The following is an 11,759-nucleotide window of genomic DNA, read 5'->3' as shown; positions in this document are numbered from 1 at the left end:
GACGTAGCGAGCAATGCCAGGCAAAACTAATCAAATCCGTTTGTGAGCAGCCCTCAGTTATAATTGTGAAATCGAGCGCGATCGTTTAACATGCCTGGACTTGCAAAAGTGTACGGAAGTAGCATGCATCCTTTGTGGGTGTAACAGGTGATGACAGTGAAGCGGTGTATGTGATCATTTCTGCATCGCTATAGAAAAAAAGCCTTATTTTTTTGTATTACCGCACCGCTGTAACTGTGACAGCTGCATAAACAGGATTTAAACAAGTGCTTACGGGTTTATCTCCTACCAGAAGTACGAAGATAAAATGGACAGGGACTCTTCTGGTGCTGCAGAAAGGACCGAGCCGGCGTCACCTTTGGGGAAAAATATTCACGAAGACACTCGCGCAGCTGATTCCCGCGCCTCCCGGTCAGGGACCTGTAGAAATACTGATGTCGCACGAGCCAGGTGGACCCTGCTGAGACAGGTATGCAAGCACAGAACTCTCATGGTTGCACTGCTGTCCCTGAAGGAAGAACAAGGATGATGGGAACCCAGAGTTCCCTGTCACGCTTCCCAAAAACTCTATTGTTTACTTAACTTTTAAAAGGATCATGAACTGCACTGTATTTACTTTCTTGCCCCAAAAGGAGGGGGCAGTTTCTGTACAATCCGATAATCCAGCACTTAATAATAAGTATAATAATATACTTATTACAGTACAGCAGTCTTTTTTCTGCTGATCTGCTTTAACATACAGTATTGCCTGAATTATTGTATAATACATCAGCTTCACAGCTTTGCTGGTAACAGTAGCTTTGTTAACACTTGAAAGCCATCTTTTCCCCTCCCCTCAACTTCTGAAAACCTTGCACGCATTAGAGCAGTAACTGTACAGTAACTGTTCCCTTAGATGGACATTATGCAGCCCTTACATTTGGCTGACAAAAATATCTCCCTCCAGGAGGTGCAAAAAGCCCCAGACTGCTTTTTGGCACTTATTCCTGAACAGTAATAAACTGAAATTGTATGGACTGCATATTGCACAGTACTGTGTTTTCCATATACAGTATGTTGTATGTAGTAGTATAGTAGTAAGCATAATACTTAACCTGATTTTTTGTCTTTTCTTTCTAAAACATTTATGCAACATAATGAATACTTTCATGGATTTACTGTGTACAATAACACATTTGTCACATTGCGTGGAGAGAGCCCATGGAGACACAGGGTGAACATGCAAATTCCACACAAAAACGTCCCAGGACCTTCTTGCTGTTAGGCAGAGTTGCTAACACTTCACTACTGTACTCAAAAACCAAACTCAATCCTTTGTGTTTTCTTTCTGAAAAAATGTATTAAACATAATAAATACTGTCAAGGATTTACTGTAAACAACAGATCATTTGTCACCATATTTAAATGTTATACTAATCCCAAAAGACCTCTTGTCTTTTGGACTGGAGGAAGGCTGTATTTATTTCCACTTTCTTTTTTTCTTGTCACAGGTGTTGCGTCAGAAGCAGGTGGAGAGTCCGGAGGTCAAACAGGTGTCTGTTCGCAGGTTTGCCACATTTGACCTTTTCAGCAGAAAAAGGCTTGTGGCACGAGACCACAGTGATACCTCAGATGACCAGTGGGTGGAGTACAGAAGTGTCTACTTTCCTGAGTACAGTGCCTTACTTAGGTACACACACATGAATGGATCCACATAAGGCTCTTGTTTCATTCTGGCATTTGTAAAGCACAGTGACACTGCAAAACACAAAGGGCCATTTTGTAATACTGCAAGATTATACTAGTTAAAAACTACTGTGAATATTTTTTACAATGTTATTTATCTTGTGTCATCAAAAGTAAAGACTTTAGTAAAGTTGAGTTGATGAGAAAAACAAACAAAGAGAAGTATATATGAAGTACCACAAAGCTTTGGTCATGTGGGTGGAAAGAAAATATCTAAAACATGTTTCGATTTTAAATTAAAAGCAGATTTAAAAAAGGAATAATTTCATATGTAGCAAAAATACAGCCCAATGCTTTTCTGCAAAATAGCTGTGTCAGAGATATGTAAATATATGACAAACCTAATTAGTGTTCACTTTTTGATGCTTTTGCTATTGAACAAAGCTCAAAATGGTAAATCTGCACTTTAGTCTTCTTCATCTATCATCTATATAAAAAAAGGATAGTTTATGTTTCAAGCGTGCTGTATAATCATTTATATTTTTGTATCTCTAAGGGATAACATGGGACCTCTTAGAGTTAATGAAGTGCTCAACAGTTTTGACAACACCGGTAATGTCTGTAAGTACATGCTTTATCTTACTAGGCATTGTCTTTGTTATGTGTTTGAGTGTTTATCAGAGCATGCATATGATTGTGTTCACAGCGGAGTTCATTTTACCCATAGTGCTCCCTGGCTTTTATCCTTGACACACAAGCACACCCACGCTACAAGTTTGGGTTAACCTCATGCTGTGTTCTGTTAGTGTTTGATTGATGGTTTGATGCAGGTGGTTTGATTCCCTCTCTCTGAATTGGAGTGTGTCTCTCGTGTGCTGCTTCTACAGTGATTTATCATGTGCTCATTCCTCCCAACTACCTTCAGATGTCCTTTAGAAGTAAAGTGGGTTGCAGTCTTATTGTTTCAGTCGACACTGATGAGTGGTTTGGGAGAAAGGAAAGACCATGAGTCAAGGAGGGATTTGCACATGCTCCATGATATGGAGTGGAGTCACTTCACTTGCTCTGACCTTCATTCTTTGAAACTGTTTTAAAGTGTTAGACTATCAGAAGTAATGGGTTTACTTCTGATTTTTTTTTTAATTCAGGCTGTTCTGTACAGTTTTTTGTTGATGTATTTTAGCACTGTGTATTTAACCACAGCGGCATTTCAGCTACAGTTTGAATTTCTTTTCCAAAATGTGATTTCAGACAATTCTTTATATGCAGAGTTAATGTAGCTGCAGTTTTTTCTTACAATTATCAATGCATTTTGCATAATCAGTGACTTGCCCAAAATATAACATGAACATTTTGTCTATATTAGTAAAAAGATCTCTTTAACTATACCTCAATATTAAAAATATTGCAGCAACATGACAGGAGCAAATGTCTTATTGCAATAAGAACAAGGGATTTGTAAGTATCATGTTCAATATATGTGCTTCTTGTTCACTTTGAGCCATTTTATACAGCTTTTTATGAAGCTCCATCTTCCCAGGCATGTGACTGGTTAGAGAAAGGTCATGGGTTAGTGCTACTCAGCCAGATGGTTCCACGGGAGTCAGGGGTGAATGCCATGGCTAGAGGCTACTTCACTGCACACTGGAATCAGATTAGTAATGACAGAGCTCAGTGGCAACTCTCATTCCAACCTGCTAGAATGGGTAATCCTTTTTCTCCACAAGGAGACAAGAGGATCAATACTTTTTTCTTTGGAGAGTGAAAAAGAAGAGGTCATCATGTTTTTGGATTGTTCCACTCCACTTCACCGCTCTTTCTGGTTTGCAGATACCTCATTCGCTCTGTTTTTCCTTCTTTTCCTTCTTTAGAGTATATATAAAGTAGTAACTTGTATAAAGGCTTTCTCCTTCACACAAGAAATCTCCAACTACTTAGAGCATACCCCCTCATCCACATTCCTCTTTCTCAATTTTCCCCTCTCACCATTGCTCCTTCTACCCCTCCACCTCTCTGTCTTCCCAGCTGGAGTCATGCTTTGCCAGATGGGTAACTGAGTTCCTGACTTGGTCAGTGGATTAGCACAGCCGGAGATGAGAGCATAGAAGAGGAAAAGGGGGAGATGGTGGGTGGGCATGCCGGAGGTGTGTGTGTGTGTGTGTGTGTGTGTGTGTGTAGAAAGGAGTAGAGAGCCACCAGTAAGGGGACCTCACTCGTCAAACAATAGGGCAGCCATCTCCCTCCTGTTCTCCATCCCATGTTTGGGGCTAGTAATGCGTGAGATCAATTAGGACTGGTTGAGAGGAGGCACTGAAAGGCCCAGAGGTGACCCTGTCAGAGCTCTGGGGTATATTTTTGAGGGCGGGAGTCAGAGAGAAACCTCTCTAAAATACACAAACACACATACTTACTTATGTGTGCTCGTCACAAAGATATACAGCGAGGGACAATACTTAGAGAATCTACTGCTACTGTGCTAATTAACACATATTCATGTCACCCACCATCACTCCCTCTCCACCTTTCCTGCTGTCTTGATAATCCCCTACCCCTGAGGTGTGGACAAGCCCAAATCCTAGGGGTCCTTGTCCTCCTGAATAGCGGGCTAAAAAGCCTGGCCGGATTAGCACACTGCTTCCAAAATGTGTGGACTCAGCTTAAAATTGCTACCCCCCTCTCAGCATGACCCTCTGTCCCAGCTATTGTATTTATCCCACAGTATATTGAACAATATATTGTTTCTTAAGGCGAAGATAAAGTCAGAGTCAGTACTTTCATTTTAAGACCAGTGGACCTTGTAAGGCTTCTCAGTGAAGAATTTAGGTTATGACGAATGTGTTATGGATAAGTTTTAAATAATGTACCATTTTTAATATATGGGATAATACAGTATCCTTTCTTCAAGCTTGTGTTTGGGTTGTGCTGGAGCCTATCCCTGTTGTCATAGAGTGAGAGGTGGGGTACAATCTAGACAGGTGGCTAATCTATCTCCTATAATGTATATATGGATTAATATTAGTGGAAAATGCTGGTATAACTACCTTTCTAACACTACAACAAGGCAAGCGGACTCAAGAAACTACTTAAGTGAGCACAATAAAATAAAAGTAAGAGAATTAAAATGACAAAACTAAATAGCTGCTTTAATATCTTTTTCCACAAAATCAGAAGTCACTGACCTACTACTACCTTTTATTTATTTATTTTTTGGAATGGAGTGGGTTCGGGTTTGTTTTCTGTGGAATGACATCAGTCAGACCAGGACTTGTGAATGGCTCTTCCTTGGGGAACCCACATGTCCTAAAGATGGCACACACTTGACAGGTGACTGGAACATGACTTTCACTTGGTAAAATATATACATAGAAAGCACCCCATCTGGTGGTTATCCAGAGGTCATGAATCTGCAGTAACATTTGCAGCTTGTTATGTCTTTTCATTGTATGATTGGGACTATTTCAGTCTGGACTTGATCACTTTTAACTATCTGAACTGTGAACTCCTGACCTTCCCGGTTCTTTAGCTTGTAATTGTTAGAAAGCTTTGTATGGGTGTCGTTAGGAGTTTTAGCAGTGCTTGTTTCCTGCTAAGGGGTCAGGATTTTAGCACACAATTCATGCCCCTTGGGGCACAGGATGTGTGAATGTGTGTGTGTCTTTAAGAGGGTTTGGATAAAGCTTGTTGACGTCGCGGGGCTTTTGGTAAGAGGGCTTGTTGGGCTGTGGGGTCACTTGTTGGGTTAATGTTTCAAGCAAAGGTCACTGTGACAAACCAGAGTGCTTGTATGGACACACCCACTAATTTTTCTTGTGTGTGTGTGCCAGTACTTATAGCATTACACATTCTGTCGGGATGCAAATCTGTTTGTATTGCCACTTTGTGGGTTACACAAGTTGTTTGGGGACAAAAAGCAAGACTCAATTATGTAAATCAATACATTTTAGGTGGAAGACACGATAAAGGTCATGGTTTGGTTAAGATAAGGTTTAGTGTTGTACATATAGTGGTTGTGGTTATGGTTACGATATGTCAGCAGCAGTCAATATAATGTCCTCTGAAGCACTGGAAACATGACAGCGTGATTGTGTGTGCATATAATCAAGAGCCTAGCGTCCTAATGAAGCCTAACAGAAGCTTCTTCACTACAGCTGTCATTGTCTAAATGACTACTAGCCTTTCAGCCTCTCAGTCATCCCTATTATCTCCCACAGACTTCACCTATCACCCCTGCTGGTAAATACTATAAACCCTGAATGTTTGAGTGTTTGAGGGAGGGTTCTGGAGAGCTGATTTCTGATGTTTGTGGTGGTATGGGGGCTGTTTATGACTGGAGGATGTATTTGGAAAGATAAGAGGGGTATCAGCATACAGAACATACTAGATACATAAATGGCCTATCAAATAGGCCATTGAACAGTGCACGTGCAGGCTTGTGTTATTGTCACTTTCTGTTGAAGTGGTGTACAGGTATGTTTGTATCTGTGTGTTTTCTGTATTCAGAGGCACTGTCACCTTTATGAATGTGTGTTTAATGTTTTATACCAGTGTCTAAGTGTTCTTAGTGACTGTGTTTGTGTGTGTGCACACGTTTGAAGCTGCACATGTGCGTGTGTGTTGTAATAGGTGCCCCCCGTAGCCTCCCCTTGTGCCAGGCCTTTAGCGGAGCCCTGTTTGCATAATTATGCTAATTCATTGTGCCATAGTGCTAATTAGACCTTGTTAGACAATAGCGCTAGACTGGGAGCTGGTTGACATACACACACAGACACACACATAGTATGCTCACTCAGACTGTTGTGTCAATGACAAGGTTTGCGGTCCCCCTCTGTGCTGTTTATAACATGCTCTCTATAGAAATGGTTCTCTACTGGTGTGCTCTGGACTGAGCTCAGGTGTCTCTTACGATTTTGATTTAAGCTAATGGAACAAAAATCAATGTGAAGCAAGACTGCTACACAAGCTTCTTTACAATATAACACAATTGGTACATGCCCTTATTTTCATTCTCTCTTATTTCTCAAAGCTGTTGCTTAATTGCTCCTTTGCCAGCAGTTTTTCTAATCTCTGCTTATTTTATCATTGTACATTATGATGATAAGATATAATGGGCCCTTCAGATTTTTTTCAATAAACCATATGATCTGAATATGAGTCAATCCAGACCCCAAGCAAAAAATCCATGAATATCTTACAATTTCCAAAAAATCCACATTTCTTAGTTTCTTATTTTCTAAAAAGGATGGTGTGATATTCTAGTAGCCTATTATGTCCAGTGTAATCGATTCAAAATAATAATAATAACAATAATAATAATAATAATAATAATGAAAAATAAGATAAACTCAGCTTGGTGTTATATATACTTCTCATGAGCAACCTACCATCATTTAACATGCTCCAAAAAAGGCTGAAGAGGCTTGAGATGCTTTTGATAGTAACTGCTTGGATCTCTTGTTTAATGGGAAAAAAACATCAGTTTTGGACTTGTATTGGTTTTATATTGAAGCTTGCAGAAGAGGTTTCACTATCTATCTATGAAGGAAGGATAGATGGACACACTATATATATCCACAACAATTTTCAGAGTTGCTGTTCTCTTCAAGCATTTTGTTTGTGTGGCTTTGTTTTTGATAGACGATAACAAATTGTTTGGTTAATATGCCTCAAATAAGCCAAATGAAATGCACAAAGCACAATTAAATGCTACTTTTGTATGTTCTGTACAGTTTAAAAATGACACATTGGGGAAAAAAAGTCCAGCATTTTTAGCCATCTTCACAGCAATTGTTTCTAAGTCTATAATTTAACCGCTAAACACAAAAAGACAGTCGCACAGTAAGTGGATGTGGCTTAGTGTGTATGCACATGTGCTTGTTGTGCGTGTGTCACTTTGTGGTGTAGGAGTGGGGGTTGGAGGTATTGTAAGTATGACTTGAGTGGCTTGAGGGCACATTGAAAGAGTTGCTGGTTGATTTAATTGAAAGTAATTGATTTTTGCTTCCGTAGCCTTGTCTCCTCCATCCGTTGACTGGAGGAAATAAGAAACAGGGACTCGCCTGAAGTACCGTTGGGTGTTAGAAGCTTCTTGACACTCGAGAAGTAAACAGTCGCCACACTGCATCTAAACACAAGTTGATGCTAATGTGCAGATGCAGGCTGAAATGTTTATGTACGTGCACGCACACACACAGACACACATGCAAATGCATGCTGAAGGTCCCTGCAGTACAGCATCATTATGACTTTGAGCACAATAGTGATTGAAGGTGAGCAGTTGGGTGTAGCTTTGCTTAAGGAGTTCTTTCCCTTTATAGCCAGTAGTTGATTTTGTGAATTTGTGCATGACTGAGAGTTTGTGTGTGTGTCCAGATGCGTGTGCACTTGCGCACTATTACCAGTAAGCGGTGGGGATTAAGTTCAGGAAATGAGTAGAGCGTTAAAGGGTGCTTCCCTGCCTAGCGCTCTTGCATTGTCACCACTGCTAATACTCAGCTAATTACAAGGACATACTTTAACAGCAAGCTCAGCCCGTAACCCTCATGTCTCTCCACTTGGCTCCCCCTTTTCTTAGGTTACCCCCTTACCCTAGAATTAGAGGGTGAAATAAAAGAGAGAAAGAAAAGAGAAAGAGTAATAACAGATCGCTCCCCTCCCTAAAAGCTCACCCTCCCTCTGGACGGATACAATAATTGGATTTTTCCCCATTTAAGTCACCCAACCCCTATGTGCCCCTCCTGGCCATGTTCCCTATCGTGCATAAGCTCTACATACACTGGCCTCTTCAACCATGTAAAACATACACACAAAGAAAGAGTGTGTTAGAAGAGAATATATATCACTTAGTCACGTTTGCTACCACTTTATTTAGAATCTGAGAAGTCTGGACAAAGAAGTGGTCTGGTAGTTATACTTTCTACACAAACAGTGGTAATCATGGAAAAAAACTTGTTTTTTTACCCGTAAAAAGGAATGTTTTTAACCTTATGTCAAATATTTCAGTCTGCGCTCAAGCATAATGATTAATTCAAATCTATAAAAGCTTCAAAAGCATTTTTCTGATTAATCAAGTACGCAATGTACGATCTTTTACATTGTCACAATGGTGAATGCCCACTTAGGCATAACTGCACAGTAGCATATAAAAGTTGGATAAATTTAGTCCATGCTGCATATCCATATCCATGCTGCTTCATTCAACTAATTGACAAATATATATCTATAGCATTAAAAAATACATCCTTGGGGATAAGATGGGGTTTTACTTATACTAACTGTTGGTGTGCTCTTTGTGAATGTGCCTTTTGTGTGTACCATAAATGTATGCACAAACACAAATGTGCTGAGTATGTTTCCATTAGAGAGCTAAGTGATTAGTGTGTGGTAGTTAATTTGGCTCTCCTCCCACTTGTACCCATCAAGTGCACCACTATGTACTTTCACAGGCACAAGCGCATGAGTGTGAGTGTGTTTGTTTGTGCGTAAGCAAGTCTCTGTGTGAATGTCCCTAATGATGTTTTAAAACAAATAGATGATTAATGTGATTAGTGCGTTAGTTGGAGAGTGGAGCAGCTATAGCAAATGGCTACATGGCCATATGGGAATATGTTTTGGCTTCACTCCAAACACTCAGTTTGTGTTTGTGTGCTACAGAGTTTATTTGCTTTGCATTGGTTTCGCTATTTTCACCTGCTGTAGTGCTATGAAATTGAGTTGTGCTCTTTTTAAATAGCTTTTTAATCCAGTTTTTTTGTGTGTGCTTCAGTTGGTGGCGAGGTAACTTTTATAAAGCTGGTGGAAAGTGTTTATGTTATACACAGGGCTCATTTTCTGTCAGCACTTTCTTTTATCTGCAGAAACACATCAGGTCTTGTGGGATTACCTGGTGTAAAGGCTTTATCTTTGTATTCACTTTAATTTGAAGTGTCAAAATGGACGTGCAAAGTATGTTTTTTGACATCACTGTAATTCTGATAATTATCAGTAAATGATTACAGCTCACTGCATCATTAGTGCTTGAGACTATTTGTCAAAAAGCCCTAACAGAGAGGAGGAGCAGCTGCTTGTCAACCTTGAGCCTGTCAACATGTCTTTGCTGAAATGGCTAATGTGTTTGCTATTTAGCTAAAGAGCCATTAACTTGCTTTGTGACTCACTATATAGCTTTAATGCACAAACTGCTACAGTCACTTGTTCATTCTGTCAGTCTCTCTCGCTCTCTCTCTCTCTGTCTGTCTGGAGACTCTCTAAATAGCCCCACAGGGGCCTTTAACTGTCAGTTGACTGTGCTAATGCTAGGTGTTGACGCTAATGGCTGTGCTACATGCTAATGTGAGTTAGTGTAGGCCTTTGAGGGGAAAGTTAACTGATTTTCAAGTGCCCCCCTGAGAGACTGCCCTAATCATTAACAAGCTGGAGCATCTCTCTGGGGCTCCAGGTTGAAGAGACTGGAGCTGTTGTGGCTACGCTAGCTGGTAACTACCATAGTGTGGTATTTACTCTTTTAGAACATAATGAGATGGAAGTTGACTGAGTTTGACATTAGACTTGTGAGAAAGCTATAAAGACTAAAGGGGTGATGTAGTAATAGCTGTAAATGCATATATGGCACACTATAAATGTATATACTTATGTGGACTTTGGTGAACTTTAGACTTTTTTCTTTTACTCCCTGGTTCTTGCTTGCTTGTTCTCTCTCACACACATACAGGCGTCTCTGTATCTGTCCACAGCAGGCCATGGCGCCACAGACCTTTGTGTCTGCCCACTGAGGCTGAAATATACTCTCTCTGACTCCCCCACTCTCTTTCTTTCTCTTTTTCTTTCACAAATGCAGTGAACAGAGGGAAAAGAATAGGAGAGATTACAGGAGTGTAGTGACTGAGGTGCAGGCATGAAGAGGTCTAGTCATAATTTTAAAACGTTGCCCAGCTGTTCCTCATGCACCATGATACTTTTATTATAATTGTATAGTAATGTTTTTCTGTGACTAATCCAGGCTTTAATGTATATCTAACTGATAATATTATGATAGAAATCCCTTTATTGGGATAGATGTTTTTTGCTAGCTGTAATGTAATTTTGTGTCATTGCAAAGACAGAATATTCACATAGTGTTTCTTTTTCCTGTTTTTATAGCTATGCATCACCGCAGTGGCTTTTTCATTAATTTTGGAGGTTTAATGTTGACTAGGAAAATGATCACGTAAGCTCTGGCGTTAGGAATATGAAAATCTTGCCTGAAAAGGATAACCTTTTTAAAAATGATTAAAGAATAGAGTTATTTATTGGAGCTGTATCTCTTGCCAAAGTTTCTTGTTTTTTGAGACAATGGCCAAGAAGACACAATACTGTGGTATCACATATCTGCTCTTTCCAAGTATATTTGGGTTGTACAGGAGCTGATGAAAACAATTAAGAAAGAAGGAAAAGGTCTAATATAAAATATTACAAAATAATGTATACATAAAATCTGAAAAATACGTTTGAAAAAGTGCACAGTGCTGATAAGCTTTTAAACAAGCTAGGCTTTCATGTCATGCTAGTTATTTACTCCCATTATTCTTTCATTTCTAAAGATAAAATACAGCCTCAATATCCCATTAGATACTTATGCTAATGAACAAAACATACATTTTGAGGCCTTATGTGCACATGTGCACAACAAATCGGTGTCTCAGTAGGGACAGAGGGGATTACTGAAAGATTGGTGTCCTACCCAGTGGCTGGATGGATTCCCTCCAAACTCCCAATGCTTCCCCACTGGGCCTTTTATCGTGTGTGCGTGTGCGTGTGTGTGTGTGTGTGTGTGTGTGTGTGTGTGTGTGTGTGTATAGAGTAGAGAGCGAGGGTTAAGTGCAGGATCACAGATGGACACATAATTTTTAGTGCCCCATCTTCTTCCTCCCTCCCTTCCTTACTATTTCTGTGGATCTCTTTTTTTTCTGTTTCTCTTATTGTGGTTTTAATCCTAAACTAAACTTTTTTTTAGGTTTTAGCTGTTGGTATTTAGTGGGAGGCTAAGTTTACCTGCCATAACTACAGGAAATCTTGAAATTTTGTGGAAATTTCCATGGAAAGCCATAAACTAGTTCCCC

The 11,759-nt window shown here is 39.8% G+C and overlaps 1 protein-coding gene across 2 annotated transcripts in view; it reads left to right on the top strand.

Moving 5' to 3' along the window:
- camkmt (calmodulin-lysine N-methyltransferase) overlaps nucleotides 1-11,759 on the top strand; it is a 112,263-nt gene that overhangs the window by 545 nt on the left and 99,959 nt on the right. Inside the window, exons 2-4 of one of the 2 annotated variants that reach the window (XM_063491097.1) lie at nucleotides 293-469; nucleotides 1,491-1,669; nucleotides 2,222-2,286. In XM_063491097.1, the coding sequence (XP_063347167.1) occupies nucleotides 308-469; nucleotides 1,491-1,669; nucleotides 2,222-2,286 (406 nt within the window). In that variant the 5' untranslated portion in view covers nucleotides 293-307. Of the gene's footprint in view, nucleotides 1-140; nucleotides 470-1,490; nucleotides 1,670-2,221; nucleotides 2,287-11,759 lie in introns of those variants that run through there. The other variant, XM_063491096.1, reaches the window with a different exon arrangement.

The sequence above is a fragment of the Pelmatolapia mariae genome, linkage group LG13 (assembly GCF_036321145.2).
Source record: "Pelmatolapia mariae isolate MD_Pm_ZW linkage group LG13, Pm_UMD_F_2, whole genome shotgun sequence".
Classification (NCBI taxonomy): domain Eukaryota; kingdom Metazoa; phylum Chordata; class Actinopteri; order Cichliformes; family Cichlidae; genus Pelmatolapia; species Pelmatolapia mariae.
The sequence above is the reverse complement of the archived record's forward strand: the minus strand, read 5'-3'. Positions and strand labels throughout refer to the sequence as shown.